This window comes from Macrosteles quadrilineatus, unplaced genomic scaffold (genome assembly GCF_028750875.1).
Source record: "Macrosteles quadrilineatus isolate MER2022 unplaced genomic scaffold, UCM_ALF_1.0 Scaffold_11__1_contigs__length_5352618, whole genome shotgun sequence".
NCBI classification, from domain to species: Eukaryota; Metazoa; Arthropoda; class Insecta; order Hemiptera; family Cicadellidae; genus Macrosteles; species Macrosteles quadrilineatus.
In genome coordinates this window covers 273,993-294,457 of record NW_026542604.1, presented here as the reverse complement: position 1 = coordinate 294,457, position 20,465 = coordinate 273,993, and the positions used below count along the sequence as shown (strand labels likewise).

Below are 20,465 nucleotides of genomic sequence, written 5' to 3'. Positions count from 1 at the left end.
TAGACAATAACAAAGAAACTCATGTTGCTGTCGTACTGAAGCTGTTGAGTATAGAATCGCACGATTTCACACAATTCAGTATGAAATTTCTCCTATAAGTAATTTTTATTCCAACCTAGTCAGCTCTTAATACTCGCACCAGGGACTGAACGGACAATTTACCCACAGATAATATCTACATTGGCGGTCTGTCTATTTACATTACGACCGTATCATACGATGATAACCGTCCCCCGTCGTAATACAGTTATACGCCCTGTGACAAATAGGCTTAGTTCTTTGAGGAGGCCCCATGGGACGGACAGCCCTGGTCGTCATATGCCACCAAGCTCCCCACAGACAATTAGTGATGGTAATTTATACCGTGGAAATCCTATTGAGATTAAACACACCAAGGGCCCGCGTCGGGGTCGATCGAGCGCCAAAATGTGTTGATAGTGCATTTAGTGGGAAAAAGTTAGAATGACGATATGTGAATAGTTGGTTATGATGCTTATCTTATAATCAAAAGTCGCCGAAGAAGATCATTTGGTGGTTTGAAACGGGGCCCTGCCATTCATGAACACTGGGCTTTGAAAAACATTTTTACTGCTTATTGTCAAATTAAGACGATTTTATTTGTGGACCAAGAGATAAAGTAAAACAAGGTCTTCTTGAGTAATCCAAATAATTTGATTCAAAAACCTATTTGTTTCCCAGTACGTGATTGACAACACTTCAAAATCGTAGTCGAGTGTTTTAAAGTCAATGAGTGCGGAGGATAATTAAGTACTTTTAAAGTTCATTGGATGGAGATTTGTGTTTTCACACAGTAACGATAGGTTAATAGACTAACAAGAAGTAGGTTAGCATAAATATTAGTCCCTTGAATACATGAGGCGTTTCCTTACCTCCCAAAACGTATAGTGTGGGGTTCAACACTTAGCGACGGGAAGTTAATTCAACTAACATATAATTTTACATAAAAATAATCACATAGTATAACCTATTTTGAGAATATAAATAAAAATATAAAATAACACAATCGGTTAAAACATGTTTAATCTGTGCTTAAACACGGACGAGAACCATTTGAGTACTAGCATTGACTAGCTTTTGTACTACTAGTAGTCAATGCCAAACAAGGACCAACGCTGGATTTTACTTTATCCTTCAATTCGTTCAACGCAAGCTCCAAACAGGACTGTACTGACTGTTGCCTTCTGTTAGAAATTTGTTGTAAAGGTTTTCAGCAGTATAGCGTTCAACCCGAAGAGGTTATCAAATTTCTATAAAAGCAAAAAAAAACAATAGGGGGGAATTCCATAACATATTTTTAAAAGTTTCCGCAGTTTAAAATTTCCTTGGATTATTCCTCCAAAGACATTGCTAACACAGAAGCAGCTAACTACTTCTTGAAGACCTTTCTGGCCAGAGAATTAATCCAGAGCCATTTTATCCACAAGCTACTCTAATATATTTCTAGGACAGTTCTACAAAGACGAAAGACGCAGCTAAATCTTTTTTCAGGCGTCCTCTATTCGGTTCAGCGACTCTTATAGTTGTTTTACTTGTCCATGGTTTTATTCAATTCAATTCTGTTAATTCGGAAATACAATAACTCGACATCCAAGATCTATTTGGAAACAATTACTCATTCTCCTAACGACGTTTATATTGAGATTCAGTCAACGTATCCTACTGAAGTTACATCCAGAAGTTAGTCATGTTATCTAGGATCAACAAAGTCTTCTTCTTCACGAACTTCTTAAAAATCTTGATTTAGGCAACTCTTATTAATCACCGATGAATTCATGATAAAAATCGCGAGAGTTAGTTGCTATTTGTATGCAATGAATGAATTCTACGGCCATGCTTTAAGAACGACAAGGATTCTTTTTTCAGGATAATACTATCAGCTACTGTACCAAAATCAACTCTTTTTACGACCAATTTATCCTGATTCAGTTAATTATTTTCACTACCAAAACCATGGCATTCAGAAAAGTTACTTGCTGCCTTATGGTCACGAAATCTCCGTAAGAAACAACGACCCATCACGAGCCTACAGACTATTCTTTCGGGACTATCTTATGAGGAGGCTATAGACTTGTGTTCTGTTTGTTGATCTTATCAGGAAGCTATGGTCGTCAGGATCGTCCTATCAGGAGGCTACAAACTCTTCTTTGATGGCCATCCTATCAGAAAGCTACAAACACAGAACAGCAAATTGTCATTCTTTGAGGAGCATCTTTTCAGGAGGCTACTAATTCTTCTTCCTGGACCATCCTATCAGGAGGCCACAAACTCTTCCTCCACTACCAGATTTCATCCAGAGTTAGTCATGCAACCCTGAGGCCACTAACTCGTCAATGACCTGTCACTCAACACAAAGGCCGGCGGAGAGTCGCGGGTAAACCACGAACTGACTCTTGGGCTCGTTATCTACCCGATAATTTTGACAATTATCAAATTGGGGCTGGGGGCGCGCGTGCGGTGGTAATGGGCTCCTCCCCCAGCTCTCAGCCCATCTGATACCACACAAAGGGCAAGACACTCGCAACACTTTTTTAGAATTAATTCTGGTATCGATTTTTTTAAATCGCACACTCGTGAAATGGCTCTCAGGCACGCGTCAGTCGTTGTAGCTCCTCCTAGTTCAAGGGTGAGGATAAAGAGTTGACGACTTCTTTGTTTGGTCATGTTTGTTCGTGTCTTTGTTAAAACGTGTTCGGTATGTTTTCAATGTGTTGATTCAAAATCTAAAGACGAATTGCATTCAAGTTTTAGTTTTTTTTCTGTTTTATGTAATCTGTATGACAAATTGAACGCAATGTGGGCCCGAATTATCTAACTGATGGCTGTTTTTGTTAGTAATATCCATGCACTCAAACGCTAACACGGAACACATAAAATACGTTTGGGCTTTAACCATTTCATATTTGGTTGTCTTCTTGCTCTGTTATGTCAATGATAATGGTTTCCTCCGAACATATTCAGAACACATAACACCAAATTCCATACAATACACAGCTACATGCTTGACACCTGCACACGTGGCAAGAGTTGAGTTTTCGGGTTTTTGCGGCGGTTATGGCCCCAAATTGCACCAGTCTGGGCGAGGGGGGGAGGTAATGCCCCCATAGCCCCTCCTCCGCCACGGGCTCGCCGACTCTATCATTATGTCTTTATGATGTACATACTTGATTATAATTATTAGTTGCACTCACCTGATTTGTGGACCATTTCTTCTTCTTCTTTGTTTGATCCTGCCCGTTTCCTTGGAATTTCGTTTTGGAATTTTTCTCAGTGTACAACTTTTTATTAAGATTCCCTATCTTAATATACATAACGCCATCAAATAATTGTACAAACAGTGGTTTTTAGATTTAAGTAAGTTAGGCAGTTCAGAAGTCATTATTTATTTAAATAACTTACATCAACAATGGCGTTCAGTATTAAAGGTATGTAAGTTACTTTGTCGCAATCAAACTACTTTAGTAGGTTTGGATGTTTTGAGGAGACATTTTATACCTGACTGAATTTAAATGGATACTGAGCTGCTAAACCCATGCTTCGCAATCGGTGTTTACAAAGACTGGAACTCTGTGATTTAATTTGAAAAGATAAACTGGTTAAAAAGTGAAGATTTACTTACTTTCAAACCCCTACTTTTATTTGATGTCAATAGATCCAAAAGAATATAACCACATAGCCTACCTTAGTGTAGCAATAACATTAATTTGGCTACTTGATATTGATGCTTCATGGAGAACATGGTTTGCCATAATTCTTCAATTTTAGTCCAGCCTCTTTACATTACAAAGAAAACTTTGAGTAATATTCTTCATAACTTGCACTACCTTAATTTAACCAAACAACGCAAACTTTTCCTCAATGTAAACAAAACACCACAAGCATCTTTTTTGAGTAAATAAATAAACACCAGTTAATTGCATTGACCAGCTGTTTCATAAAAAAATTTGAATCATTTAAACTTTGGAAGCATGACAGTATATCGGCATGTGGGGGCAGAGCCGTTTTGGAAATTCGTTCATATACCAATAATTTTCGACAAATCCACACACTCTAAAACTTCATTTTGATGTGCCGTGCCTATATTTTCACTTAGTTAACCTTAACCATTTACGTAAAATTTGATTGTATCACTTTAATAATCTATTCGATCCTATATTAATAGGCAAGCATGTTTCTTGAAAACCGGACTAGATCTGGCTAGAACGTCGCCAATTCGACCCTAAAAATCTGATGTTTTTAAGGAAAAAAATTGACTCAGCTACCTTATCCATTCATAGGGCTTTTAATAACATGTTTCCGACTAAGGAACAAGCTGGAATCTCATTCATTAATTCAATACTCATTTTCGCCTTCCTTTTGTGTCGAATAAATCTAGTAATGATCAACGACTAACTAATCTCTAACCCTTTTCTTAGTCTTTCCGTGGGAGCCGCGTCAAATCTGTATTTACATACACTATTTGCAATACCAGAAGTTTCGCCGTGCTACGACATCTTTGATGGTAAAAGACTCTTGCATAGTGACAAAAGATATTGAAGCCACTGGCCACTTGCTAAGAATTAAGAAAACGAGTGTTTTTAATTTGTTTATTCCTCAAAACTAACACACATTACAAGTGTCATATAGTACCAAGGGTTTCGATCCCACCAATTAAAAAGTGGTTCCTATGTGATAATGCCGCTAGTAAGAGGTTCAGTTCGTAGCCCAGTCAGTTTTAGTCCACTTACTGTAGTAAAAAAGTAAGGTATATCAATCAGCGAGGTTAACTATCTCCGTAACCGAGAACTTTATCTCTCCAAAAATACACTCATTAATTTTAATTCCACAAAACTCAAATGTCCAATAATAAATTCATGCCCCAATTGCCAATATGTGGAGGTTACAGGCTATAAACACCTAAATTAATTACCATTCTCAAAGGAATTGGATATTTTCTGTGAATTGCAGACAAAACAAGGGTGCCAATGATTCAGAGGGTAGTAAAAGGCTTAGTTCACCCACTGCCGCGGCCCACAATTGGATGCCGAATTTGTCAGAGTTTCCCCCAAAATCCTTATCTCGTTTGTGAATAGTGTAAACAGACAAATTTGATAAGCTAACAGAAGATAGTTACAATAATTACTGAAAATAAGTATGTGTTTCAAAACTGAGTAAGTGTTTTACCTATCACATTTTATAGCCTGAAACGATAGTGCTGTGCATTCCCAGCATTTTAATTTTCTCGAAGCATCTATATATAAAGCCAAAAGTACCCATGAACTTTTGAGAAAACTACAAGTCACACCCCCATAAACCATATAGGTAGGTACTTAAAATGTTCGTCATGACGAGAAACCTTGCACAAAACTATCCATTATTTCCTTTCGTAAATTGCCCTTTACGGTCGTAATTCCTTTAAGGGAACTTTCCATATACCTAATGTTAAAAATGCCTCAGCTGTACTTATTTGTTTGTATTACTGTATCCTGTTTTGTTTATTTCAGCTTAACTTAACCAATCAATAATTTTAATAATACTTATGAAGTCAAACGGGGTGAAACCCGTGGTTAACAGCTAGTTTTACTAAGGAACAACTAACCACTGTGTTCTCTTCATAAGTGTTCCAACCAGTTGGAACACTTATGGCATCCGCGAGCTTCCCGCACCTCCCCTACTTTTGCCAACTGTTTCAACTTTTCAAGTTGGTTCCATGATATTTAATAGCATTAAAAAGTTACATAGTATTCCAACAGGGTGCAGAACTATTTTTTTTTTCATTAATGACAACAGTTAATTTCTAAGCAACAAAAAAAAAGCTGTGATACACAATGAGAACTGTCAAAGTAGGATTGTTTACAGTTATACTTATGTTTTATAATAAACTAGCTATACCCGCGGGCTTTGCCCCGTTTTACTTCATAAGTGAGCTGTGAGCTCGTTCGCATGGCTCAATCACGTCCTGGTTGAAGTTCGTTCGCTACGCTCACTCACCTTTAGGTTGGAGCTCGTTCGCTGCGCTCACTTGCCTTCAAGTTAGCTCGTTCGCTACGCTATAACTCGCCTCCAGGTTGAAGTTCGTTCGCTACGCTCACTCACCTTTTGGTTGCAAATTAGCTGTTGTCATAAAATTAAAAAAATAATAGTGCTGCACCCTGTTGGTAATCCTTGTAACTTTAATGCCATTGCACATCATAGAACAGAACCAACTTGTTTAATTGAAACAGCTGTTAAGATTCATTAATTCCATTTAAATATGAGTACTCATAAGGTTAACATTGGAAACTCCAGAGCCACTGGGGCGGAGCCCGAGAGTCCGATCAGAATAAAAACAACTTAGTTTTCCTATTTAATGCCTAAAGAATCAGTGTACCAAATTTCAGCCTCCTAGGTAAATGGGAAGTGGGAGAATTAGTGATGAGTGAGTGAGTGAGTGAGTCAGTCAGTGAGGGCTTTGCCTTTTATATATACAGATAAAGATAATTTATGATATTGTGCGAATGTTTGATAATTGACATTTTTCTATTGTTTAGGTGCAGGGGTAGAACATTATGGCTATGCTAGACATGTTGTACTATAGCTTACCGTAAATTTTCTCAAACGTGTCCTTCTCCATTGCAAACGCAGAGCATGAGTACAACTGCAAGAAGCATTTTATACTTATACACCTAGACCCTGTATGAAGGACGGGTACTATGCTAGTATTTTCATAAACAATGAACTACAATAATTTACTTTTTCTCCATAAGAATAACATGGAAATTTTAAATTTACGGCTTTATGAATTTTATCCTGAACCATTAAGCACATAATAAAGCTTCAATATACTATATTGTTTGTTTTTAAGCTCTACAAAATGGCTTAGAAACTAATTGCACAATTTAATGTTTTTAGGGTCAAAATGGGAAAACCCTACTTTTACCCCATAAGCCCCAGTACAACCATAATAGTACCAAGATAAAATGTGTACATCAATGAAAACTGGAAAAAATTAATTATATAACTACTTATTGTACATTGTATAATTTTACCAGTGCAAAGCCAGGTTTTGCTGCTAGTTTAATAAAAATAAACATGGGCCTTATGGGTTGCCATGCTGGTGACGAAATGGCAACGAAATATAAACAGAAAGTCAAAACAAATGAAAGAAATTCCAATCACATGTTTTATTTACAGTGTGGGGTGAAAATAGTTGAAGTCCGTACATTACATATTTTTGGTTGAGTTTTCAACCACTGTACAACCTCTAGTATATACATAAAAGCCAATGTATGTCATATATTTGTTCTTTATGTATTGGTATTACCAAACCGGGCATCCGATTGTGATGAAACTTCAGGAAGTTGTTGTATACACCCACGGGAAGGTTTCTGTCCCATTCTTGAACTCCTTTGGGGCTCCATTTAAGTGGCTCTGAAGTCTCCCTTGTTTACCTTATGGGTATTAATATTTTGAAAAAATCAAAGAATATTGACAGCTGCTTCAAATAAACCGACAATTTGGATTCTGTGATGTTTAATAGCATTGAAAAGTTACAAGGTTTGACAACAGAGTGTACCACTTTTATTATTTTTGTTCTCCCAGTTGAAGGTTGCAAAGCACAGGTACAACTGCTAGTATTATATGAGTTTGATCGGATGGTGTTTTTGGCCTCTGGAGACCTCAAAACAAAATACCCCCTCCGCAATAAACCTGCAGACTAAGCGAATTTCCATTTACCTGGCTGGATTTCTACTAAAATATTCCCTGAAAATTGTCAGATTTATATCCTATTTAAATAACATTAATTTTAATGAGTACCTAGGTTTGCTGCTACAGGGAAGGTATTGAGTTGTGTTTTTTATTGAAATGTTAATAGCTTAGTATGAAATAAACAAAATTGACAAATTTGATCAAAATACATCCATAAACAAGCAAACTACAACAGTTTATTTATTCTTCATAAGAATAACACGTGAATTTTAAATTCAAAGTTTTTTTAGATTATCTCCTTAACCGCTAGGCATACAACAACGCTTCAATTAACAAAATTATTTATTTTTTTAAGCTCTACAAAATGGTCTGGAAAGAAATTGTGAGATTTTATGTGTTTAGAGTAAAAAATGGGAAAACTAGTTTTTAACCCACAAGTTCCCATAGTCCGATCATGCTGGTTCACGAACTTGTTCAAATAAACGTAGGTTTACACCATTTTTGGTGAAGTTATCTCGCTAATGGACACATATATATATATGTGAATTTGAACAGAGGGTGTTTTTGGCCTCTGGGGACCTCAAAATGAAAAAGCAAATCGATCCCGGGTCTTGGTCTTGCCATGAGGCCTACGGTAATAGCATTGACTATTGGATACTGGAGTAGCCTTCCCATCTATGTACCAGCTGTAGCCAATTTTTTATTTAAAAAGAACGTATTTGTGTGAGCCAGTCACAAAATGCGCTAGTGTCTAAAATTCTATTTTTTACTTTATTTTTTGTTGCTGACCAGGTTGAGGGGTCATAAGAGTTGCTATAACTCAACATAGGTCATTCCCTATGTTTGATAAAACTTGACTTGGTAATAAAGTTAGTGTATTTGACGGAATTAAGTCGTTTAGATCAGCACAATCCTTAGGTGGCTCACATCAAATATGACGATTTTGATAAAAAATCCGGCAACAAATTTAACATGGGGATGGAATGTCTATTAATGGTAATAGCTTATTCCCTGTATGGGAAATTCGCTAAAAGTAAATCGGTCCAGGTCTTCGAATGAGATCTACGGTAATAGCTTGTTCCCTACAAGAGATATTCACTAAAATGCTTAGCGCCTCTCATTTAACTGAGTAAAGTAAAATTCTAATACTTTCTCTTAAGTCTACTTTTTACTACAATTTATCAGGATAAACAAGTAAAGAATAACATAAAAACATTATTATCTACTCTAGGTCCTATGTTAAACCCAAATATGAGTGTAGGACTATAAAATACCTAGTGTACCTTTGAAACTAAAGCCAGCTATTTATTATAGTTCGGCCGCTTAGAAAGCGACCTCCTCCAGCATTGGTTCAGCATTAACGCGCAGGTCGTTTTCTAAGCGGCCGAACTATAGCTCTGAAGTTATTAATTAAAAGCCTGATTATAAAAAGACAGCTGGGTCCAGGTTTAAACAATCAGAAGTTAACTTTTCGTTTGTGATTCTTCTCTAGATCAAACCGAGAATTGTTTAACTGTAAGGCCAAGGTGTAAATTAAAAAGAGAAACCTTAAGTGTCAATGTTTTAATTTTCGATAAAGCCACTTAAAAGTGTTGCTACTCTGTCTATTTACAATGAATGTATTTACAATGCTCATATATACAAAACGTTCTCTATACACCTAATCTGAGTAAAATTATAACTGGATGCAAAATTAAACCCTGTTAAAACGTAACATAAGACAATGAAAAGTCATTCAGTCTTTATAATTTAGGCCTACAAAATCATTTTAACAATTATAAAACAAAACATAGGAAATTAATAAAATATACAAGAGTATTAGATGATGATGATGACCTAATAAACATTATGGAGATTGCTTCGACACAACTAAGTTCAGTGTTTGTTTTTATTGGATTTCTCGATGATTAATTTTTCTGGTTCATAGAGTTGACTCACAGTCACCTGAAATCAAATCAACGAGTTCTTAATTATCATGAATTATTAACCCTTCGCGGATGGGTGACGGATATATCCGCATAAGTCTTTGGCGATAAAGGACGGGTGCCGGATATATCTGCCTTATCTTCAGCCTGGCTTGTGTTTTTGCAGTATCCCAGATTTCACAGGCTATTACGGCGCTACTTCCCCGTGCTCTCCGCAACCACTGTGACCTTGAAAGCGACACGCCAGCCTCCCGGCCACCCGCTGTCCCCCACCCCATGTTGGGCGCGCAGCACAACGTTGACTTTGTTGGCGCTAAAAGCTTTATGTGAATAGCAGCATGAAATAGTGATAACATATTGTCACGGCCATGTTTTCAAAGACGGGCGACGGATATATCCGCCGTTTTCCTCCTTATCCGCACCATTTATTTTATGCATAAAAACAAGTAAAAAATTATTTAGATAGTACGAGATGTTCCATTGTGTTTATTTCATGTATACAGGTATCAATAATCAAAAAACACAAATAATAAAAATTAATTTCTTTTTTATTTGAATAATTTTTACCCATCCTAGGCCATAAAAGTTGCCCGTCCAGGAAGAGTTAACACAGTGAGCTCAAGGAGTTATTATATTTTCTCATGTACCGATATTATGGAAATAAAAAATTCAAATTCAAAATCAAATAAGCTTAGAGTGAACAGTCACACACAGTAAAGATAGGTAACAGTAGCAAGAAGCCTAATTTAAGGTGCAACTCACACAAAGAATGCACTCAACCCGTCAACGTTGCCACTGTTAACATTCACTTCACATCGTTATGTCACTTAGATCTTTTCGAGCTTTCTTTTTACTGTTAAAATTATATGTGTGTTGTTTTCTCTCAAAGATTTGGTATTGATAAGTTGTTAATTTTGTCATGTGATGTTATTGCATTATTTAGTTAAGTATTTTTCTTTGCATTATAAGTTCAGTTAATTGCTATTAGAAAATTAGTCTAGCTTGAGTGTGAGAGATAATATAGAGTAAGTCTTTGTTAAAATGATGTACCTTTGAGCAAATAAATAAATAAACGCTCCTGAACTCTTTATCGTTTATTTTAGGTGGACATCTCCCACCAAAATGAACAGGTTAACTCCTCTTGAGTTGTCATAAGCACACTAGACTTGACTGAGGTCGGACCCGAACCCTCAATCTCTGTTTCATGATCAGAGAATCAAAGCTTTGGAGCCTTCGTTTTGTTGTTTGGACCCACCCATCTACTAAACTAACAGGCCTACTACAGTACGGTAGCGAAACAAGAGTAGCAGTTGTAAGGTGGGATTCAAGGCTGCAGCAAACATCAAGTATATCTTATATCGTTTTCTATCAGTTATGCTTGCATAGTTGTAAATGAAAGGTTTTGTTTATCAAGGGATAGCTATGAACTTTCAAGTTGCTATTCACTTAAGAGTCTTCCTTAGTGGAAGCCATGTTGGATTTCTTCCCCATAAGAACAATGTTAACTTTGGGTCCAAATATCTCATCAGCAAATTGTCATATAATTATGGATAAGGAGTTAAATTTAAGGAATTGCGGTCCTCTAGAGATTGACGTTTTTTATTTCACAATTTTTAATTTTTATAATGAATAATTGATTATTAATTAGCTTAAAATTAAGCTAATTATTGAAAGGAAATGAAAATGGATTTTCGAAATTCAAAAACCTCAGTCACGAGTCTATTATGTTAAAAATACAAATTATAAATTTCAAAGCTATATCTTAACAAATAACGCCGTTACGTGTCCACAAATGATGTAATGTTTAACATTGTTCTTATGGGGAAGAAATCCAACATGGCTACCACTAAGGAAGACTCTTAAGTTTACAGATTAGCCTATGTTTTGTTTAGAGATTTAAGTTTTTATGATTAGTTGATGGTAGTTCGGAGGTTACGTTTAAGACCAAGTGGTCCTATTGTTTGCAATGTAAAATGGGCTAAGTATTTAATATGATTTCAATCGCCCTCTCCTGGAATGGATATTGGATCAATGACTACGTGTGCTCCCACTTTCTCCGCGTCCCGCCACCTCCGAATTCTTGAGTGACCCTTATAATCCCCTGTCACTGCCTGCGTTGCTAGCTGTCATTTCAAGCAGTCATTGTCATCAAGTCCCGCCTCCTAATTACCTCCCCTCCATAGTATAAATAAATCAACCCTATGTATGTCATTTAATTTTTATCCAAATGCTGAATTTGTGTCACAAACGCTGAATGTTTACAGCTGTTACGTTAAGCAAATGGTATTATAGCAAATGCTTTAGTCTAGAATATTAGCGTCGGCTGCTAGACTTTTTAAAAATTAAAACTTAATTTCTAAAAAAAAACTGAAACCCTAAACTAAAATTATGGCTTTGACATTCCCTAGTTCTAAAAATTACCTTTCTTTCAACACAAAAATCGTGAAAATCCGTTAAGTGGTTGATTCAGAATCGTGAAATTAAAAAAACCCTGTTACGTTTTAATATATACCCCCCCCCCCCTACGTTGGCCCGTCCTACGTGTACGGGAATCGACTAGTCAGTTAAAATTGTGTTTAACAGCTAGCTAAATTTTAAATCCGATAATTTGAAACCCATGATACAGTTCTCGGGAGCAGAGCATACAATTTGATTTGTATATAGAGCAATGGTCTTACTTATCTCTGTGGTCTACTCATATCTACTTATCTTACTTGTTTCCTATAATCGATGACAAAATCATAGACTGAATAAAATAACCTCATAGATCTATAGAATATTTTACCATACAAGTATTTTTAAAACAAAGAAATTATACAAACTGGATATTTTACTATAAATTCCTAAACAAAATATTCAGTATTTTAGCGGTGTTTAAGGGAGGCTTCGCCCTCGCGGAAAGTATGAACGCAGGTAGTAACCGAGGATTTTAAGGGTCACTCTGAAATTCGGAGGTGGCGGGACACGGAGGTAGCGGAACATGGAGATAGCGGGAGGTAACCGATGCCTATGGCCTACAGTGTGAGATAGGCCTAGTTGAATTGCATTAAAAATTAAAAGTACAAGGAAAATGAGACTATGTTCTTGTACCTGTCTTTTTATGACTTCCAGCGCCTTCAAGCCTTCATTAAACTCTTGCTCAATAGCAGTTGTATCTGTCAGGCATTTATTTTCTTTGAATTTGTCATGAATCCTCCGCAGAGCGTACATCCTGTAACATGATACACAGTACTGTAATCAATTCAGCTAACTAGTACAAATAAAAACAACTAAAGATATTTTGCTAACCCAAAATGTAATTTTTCCACACTCATAATTGGCATAAATATTCCTACGACTATGATTCACTAGATGTATGAAATTTAACGGGCTAAAATAGGCCTATTTAGATACTTACTTGGATTCTTGTCTTCTTTATCTTGAGATTTTGAATAGATAGCGTCAACATTTATATTGTACATACATAAAACAGTAAATACATAAAAAAAGTAACTGAGGCTGTGTTGGAAATATTAGACTCCCCCCTTATGAAAGGTTTCTCAAGCTACTATACATTGTAAAGTGGCCTTTGCAAAAGAGAGTAGGCCTACAGTGTTGTTTTGCGTCTAGGTTTCTGGACTATTTCTGACAAGTTGTTATAGATCTTCAACTTAAAACAGAGCTGCTGGAAAAATACTGTTTAGCTTTTTAATTTAAGTCATATAGACAAAAGAAGACAAGATTTTTCCAACAGGGGAGGTACCTAGTATACATTTTTGTATTGTTTTTGGAAACTTCAGATCGATCGTGGCTCTTGTAACTGAAAAGTGTTCACTGTTTACTAGAATTACTCAAAGTTTCTAGTTCACGAGCCTCAATAATTCAGAGTTTAAGTTTACCTTTATAAGTTGAAGTTTTATGTCCTAGGGTGTCACAAAGAAAGCTGGTTACAAGTAACTTACTTTCAGCGCTTGTTCCAAGCGCTTGAGAATGCTGTTGTGTGTTCACAACAAACGCTTGCATTTCAAGCTCAGTGTAGTCTCAGCTCTGCTTGAGACAATATCTTCCTCAAGTGATGAAGATATTGGACAATGTGAGGTTTTTTTTTCTTATATGAGAATGGAGTTAACCACTTTTTATTAAATACTCAAGAAAATTTAAAGTGTTTTAGTGAAGTTTTGGGGGAATTGGCATAAGCAACCTATCCATGCACGAGAATGAATTTTAGACCAATAATTAAACCTAAAAAATACTCAATGGGAGTTTTAAACACTCTATGCAGCTGATTAATTATGATGCAAATAATATTGTGAGATATATTCAAATGTTTTACATTTCTAGGTAAATAAAGTAAAAGTATACAAGTTTCATCTATAAAAAATCCAACACTTAATTAATATTGAATTAAATGTGTTTGTCTATCATCTTAATACATATATGTTTTATTTGTCCTATTGGTTACGTTATTGAACATTCTAGGGAAAAACCACAATACGTGGGTAATATATTTATTTTGAAATTGGAAGCTCTAAATACTTGAGCTATCAACTCATCGACATCCATACTGCACTGTTAGTAGTTTGTAACTGACTGGTTTGGTCAACAAGCGCCGGAAAACAAGTACGAAACGTTCTTACGTGCTTGTCAGTACTTGTAACAAGCGCTTGCTAACCAGCACAAGCTTTGTCTGTGAACACACACGCTTGATACTATGTTGACTTTTCTCACGCCGGTTCGAGCTTGCAAGTGCTTGCCAACAAGCGCTTGTAACCAGCTTTCTTTGTGAACGCGCCCCTACTGTGCAAAGTCAGCTGTTTTTATTCTTGTTGAGGCATAAAGATCAATCTTCTTTGTTTGTCTGGCTAGTTCTGTTATGTTAGCCTAGATTAAGTAGCTATTAAGTTTATTTTGTGCGGGTCGGACGTCATGTCGGGTTGTCAGCTACGCATGAATGTCAAACGTTGACAAACGACAAAAAATAAGAATGATTTAAGCAGTTGGTGACATGTTAAAAAAAGTCAAATCATTTTGGAATGTGGCATTCTGCCTGACATCTTACCAAACATTTTGGAAAACCGGTAAAAGAATGAGGCTGAATGTGGATCGTTAATGACACATAATGATGCAGTGTTTAAAGATGTAAGTAAGATAAATCTGTGTAAAGATAAACATTAATTACCATTGCAATAGAAGTTAGCCAAAACTTATATCTAATAGATAAAAGCAAGAGTACTCCATTGGTAAATTTTTCATCCTTATGGATCAGCTGAAGACAATTTTATTGTTAGTTCTGTCCGGTGCACTAGAAGTCTTGTTATCTTTAAAATTTGTTTCTTGTTATTTGAGTAATACCTAATTTAAACCCTTGTTTAACCAAATAAACCAATGGTACTTTCCTGTTAAAGGGAACATCTATAATTATCAATGAGTTCTTATCGATATTTTATTTTTCGATCCGATTTATCGATATTAACAAGTTTAAAAATGTCAGCTGACAACTACGATAAATAAATATTGTTAAAACACACACAACAAACAATTAAAAAAAAAATATATTGAAATATAACTTTTCTAAAACTAACCTAGTAACGTAACTAACCAAACTTGCTGTAGGCCCTAACATATTTTAAAATTCCGTTCGATAACTTATAGGCTACCCCACATTTTCTGTTATCAAACGGAATTTTTAAAATGGTACAGCAAGTTTGGTTAGTTATGTTAGTTTTTAGTTTAGAACAGTTTCATTTCTTAATCCACATTATTTATTATTTTTGCCTATACAAAGATTAGTTCTCAATCTGTAGTTTAAATCTCTTTGAAGATATTTAACAGAAGGAATATAGATCGTAAAGGAAAACAAACATGTTGATATATTGAAAAGAAATCATCGATAATAAATAATGAATGTTCCCATCAACAGAGGAAAGTACCAAAACAATCTAGTCATAAACAATAACTCGTCCCCTAAGTTAGTTATTTAACCAAACGGTAAAGCACATATAATGAAATTAACCCTAAAATAAGTTAATAAAAACAAAATTTCGTCGACAATAGGTAACCTAGAAATCAGTGTCACCGGTGTCAACTAGACACGAAAAACGAGCTTCGGAATTTACAATGGAATGAGGAGTCTACTTGTGTTTGTTAATCTATGCTTATAGACTACCTAGTCATAGGTCTAACTACAGAAAAAATAATTTTAAGTTATGTTTGGGCTATTATAGGCTACTTTAAGTTAATAAGCTAGGCCTACTTTTAGTTGAAATGGCGACCATACAAAGATGGGTATTTCAAGCCAAGTATGAATGGAGATGAGTGTAGGATGAGTGGTGTGATCTTGTAGTCTGATTACTGACGAAGGCAGACATGTTCCTTTTAAACAGGACTGTTAATTAATAGCCGCCCATAACTTACAGCCAATGGCAACTAAGGGACCTACGGTTTATAGTGGAATCCGAGCCACATATTTGCCTTGTAATTTACAAATTCCTCTAATTTTAGGACTAATTTATTTCGTTAATTTTAGCGAATTTCCCATATAGGGAATAAGCTATTACCGTAGTACTCATGGTAAGACCTGGACGCGGGACCGATTTTTTTTTTCGTTTTGAGGTCCCTAGAGGCCAAAAACACCATTCGTTCAAATTCATATACCTATATATATATGTGTCCGTCAGCACGATAACTCGAGCAAAAATGATCCGATTTTGATGAAATTTGGTACAAACGTGTAAACGTACGTTTATTAGAACGAGTTCGCGATCCAGCATGATAGGACCATGGGAATGGGGGTTTACGAGGGGTTTTATGGGGTAAAAATAGGTTTTTCCCATTTTGTACCCAAAAAACATAAAATTTAGCAATTTCTTTCCAAACCATTTGTAGAGCTTAAAAAAACAAATAATTTAGTATATTGAAGCATTATTATGCGCCTAATGGTTACGGAGAAAATTCCAAAAAATTGTAAATTTAAAATTCCCATGTTATTCTTATGGAGAATAAGTAAACTGTTGTAGTTTGCTTGTTTGTGAACATATTTTGATCAAATTTGGAAAATGTTTTTATTTCTTACTAACTAGGCCTAAGTTTATTCACATTTTACAAAAAAAAAAACAAAACAGTTTTACCCTTCCTGATGCAGCAAACCTAAGTACTTGTTAAACTAATTCTATTTAAATCAAGAATAAATGTTATATTTTTAAGTAGACATTTCAGTGTAAATCCAAACAGTCAAATGGAAATTCGCTTAGTCTGCAGGTTTGCTGCGGCGGGGGTATTTTAACTTTAATTCTTTATAGGCCTAATTATAAAAATACAAGGGAGAAAAATCTAAAACTTTGCATGTAAACTTATTTCTTAGTCTAGAATAAGAATAAGAGTAGGCCTACCAAATTTCATGTAGATCTGAAAAGGTTAGGTTGTGAGCTGTGTTGATTTGGCATGGACTGACCCACGATAATTTTAGTTGCATATCATAATAAAGCTTATTTAAAAAGCTATAATTTGCCATACATTTCATGCCTCTATCTTAATTAGGAGCTGAGATATTCGTGCTTAAAGATTGTAACGTCTTCCAAAATCGGAATTTTTTTAATAACTTTAATTTTTTATAACTCAAAAAATACAAGAGATAAAAATCTGAAACTTTGCAAATAAACTTATTTTATTTTGTAGAATAACTGTACAAAATCTTATAAAATTATGAGAACCCTATGTTTATTTCATATGGACTGACCCGGTGATCTTTGGAAGTCAGAGGCGGAAGCGAAGGTTTTAGGTTCGACCGCTTCTTGCTTCGAGAAAAAAGTACAGTGTACTTAGCAGATTTATTATGGGACCTTAATGATGACGATCACGCTGACGATCCATAATTAACACGTGAAATAAGCGATGGTAAAATTCAAAAGCGTTTTACGTATGACCACAACGCCGGTTGTCAACGTAACAGTCCAATTAAAGTTTATAATAGCCTCCCGATCCCACGCACTGTCACTTTCCAGTCCTTCCATTGTAAACAAAGATCGCTGAGCAAAAACGTCCGCACCCAGGAGGCTACAACTGATGACACTAAATGCTACGTATAGCAATGTTAGGTGTAGTATGTAGGCCTATTTCTTTTGATTTTTGCATGGATAGCACTCCTGATGGATAGCACAATTTTAGCTATATAAGTTTAACTTAATAGCACTTGAGTGAAAATTTAAAAACGTACGTTTTCATGTCCCTGGCCTTTTACTTCGTAGCTACTGGATTTGTAGTTTATTATTATGTGTTTTAATATTTTTTGGGATGGGGGCAACATGTTACACACATTTATTTGGTTTTAAATAGGTTCTAGGTATTTTTTTCGTATTTTTAAAGTCTTGAAATTCACGACCATGACGTGTCCCTAGGGTACATTTTCCAACTTTCACGCTGTTTTTAGACTAATTATTCATGCAGAAATATATAAAGCCATATTTTTATGTCATCAATGGTTATTAAACTTACAAAAAAGGAGCATATTATAATTTTATTGTCATTGCAAACTGACTACCATGACATAATAAGTCTGTCCCTCGATTTGGCGTCACGACCATTTGGGAAAATTTTTCAACTTTGGAGCACGACAGTGGCAAGCCTGGCGATGATGGAGTCAGTTGGTTTTAGAGACTAGTTCGGGGTGTACGTCAGGATTGTAGTGCCGGTCGTTTCGATTTGAAAGGAGGAATTACAAGATTAATACAGGAAAGGTTGTGTTTTTTGTAATTTTGGTGTGTCCATGACCGTACATAGTCATTCGATGAAGTAGACATGGTGTTAATTTTTGTTTATAAGATATTTCAATTGCTAGATTAACCTAGAAGTCCACTTTGTATCCTCGAACATGAGGTGCAGAGCTACCGCCAGAACAGAGCCAAATAACACGTAATTTCACGACCAAAGTTTCACGACCATCGCGGGTTTTTTCACGACCTATCCAGCCTTATGGATTATAGTGTGTTTGGTCGTGACAATAACTTTAATATAATTGTAATTTGAACAGTTTAGTTCAATTGAAACACATAATTTTATTATAACTAACAGTATAATTAAAGGATTGTTTAGAAAGATTTAGATTTTTTTATAAAATTCACGACCGTACCGCTTGTCCCTGACCATCACGTTTATGATTTCTGTCATAAAAATTTCAAAAATTAAAATATCGTCATATTTCAATGTTTTATACACAAAAGAAGCACGCCTCTATGCAAACATAACGATTTTTCGGGTCTCAGGTAAGTTTTTTCGGAGTTATACAAACTTAAAAAGATATTAATGGCTTTTTTTCAATTTTTTTGAGTTTTTTATTTTTTTCTAGAAAGACCAAATATACTAAAAGCTCAGTGACCTTTTTAATGTATAATGGTCATAAAAGTAAATTAGTTTATAGCAAAACATAGTTATAAAAATAATATTAACTATTTTTAATATTCATTTAAACGTCTGTTATGGTCGTGACAGGATTTTGTGTTTTTCCACTAAAGATACTCTTTAAAAAAAAACTACCAAAGATATTGCGTTACCATGGGCATTTTAAGAAACTTCAAATGTTAATGAAATCAAAAAAATAATAAAAGTTTTGAAAAAAGGGGAAAAAAATTTGCAAAGTGTGTTTCCTGAAAACGTACCTACGTTTTTAAATTTTCACTCACTTATAAAAAGTAGGCCTAGGTAGGCCTAACTTTTTCTACTTCTAGCAAATGTTATAAGTTATCATTGCTAGATGTTAGCCTGCAAAAATCTGCTATATAGCAGGTTTTGCTACATAGTGTAAACCCAGCTTCCCGGATTTAGAAAACCTCATGCCCACAATACAGGAGGGCCTATAATACAGTAACTTACAGTAGGCCTAGGCCTAATCATAGCTAACTTAACACATAGGCTAGTTTAACTTATTTCAGCCAATATCTGAGATTTAAAAAAAATAATATTACTCAGTACTTAAATGCAGCTATTTACTACCTAATGGGCTATGCCAACCTAAAGAACAGCAGAAAGCTTACCTAAAATTATAAAGGGGAAATTTGGAAGCTTCTTTAAGTAAGGTTTTGTAGAGCTTCAGTGTTTTAGAGGTCTGACCAGCCATTGTATTATAGTATAGTTAAGTTTCAAGATTGTGTAATAAATTTATCTACAAATAATTACTGAGGATGATTTTTTCTAGAGCCTAGAGCCAATTAAATCTTCATGGTTTGTGAAGCTTGTCTTGGAATCGCCTCGCCTTCGCCGATTGCATTTAGTTTTTTGATTATTTTCCCGTCTGCCTACTTTTTTCTTTAGGTTGTAGACCTTTTTTGCATTGGGCCTTGGGCGCAGGCTTCTAATAAAACCATGTTACTGCTATCTGCATCCATTGAGATAAATAGATTATAAATGGAGTCACTACTTTAGGCCTACTCTCTGGTTTAACATTAAGAGAAAAGCGTGATCAAGAATCAAGAAAATGTCCGGATGTCCGCTTGTTGCCATGTTTTGTTGAGCACACTATCTCGGTTGGTTGGATTGATTGGTTCGAATTTAACAGCAATCCCACCAACCGGGCACAGGCCAACATAACAACACGAAAAACTAAAAAAACACAGCAAAAACAGTGGTGTGCTTTTTAAAGTCAGAGTGGTGACTCATGACTGCCTTATAGATGGCCGTGGGTGACTCCAGTTAGGGGGACAGCTCACTTACTCTACAGATTATAGACTATACGAGCTTTTTAAATAATATTGAAGGTTCACTTGCACTACAGGCTCGTATACTATACGAGCCTATCGAAAATAAAAAGTAAATGAAGAGGGTTCACTTACTCTACAAATCATTGTGCCTATGAGCCTCGTGTATTATATTTAAAAATACAGTAGG

General features: G+C 35.4%; 1 protein-coding gene across 1 annotated transcript; it reads right to left on the bottom strand.

Annotated features, from left to right (window-relative positions):
* Positions 1-9,234: 9,234 nt before the first annotated feature.
* LOC129004774 (LYR motif-containing protein 4B-like) lies at positions 9,235-19,882 on the bottom strand. The gene is made up of 3 exons (XM_054433401.1): positions 19,616-19,882; positions 12,702-12,822; positions 9,235-9,630 (listed from the first exon to the last, which is right to left on the bottom strand). The coding sequence occupies exons 1-3, from the start codon at positions 19,696-19,698 to the stop codon at positions 9,562-9,564; spliced, it is 273 nt and encodes a 90-aa protein (XP_054289376.1). The 5' UTR covers positions 19,699-19,882; the 3' UTR covers positions 9,235-9,561.
* Positions 19,883-20,465: the final 583 nt, after the last annotated feature.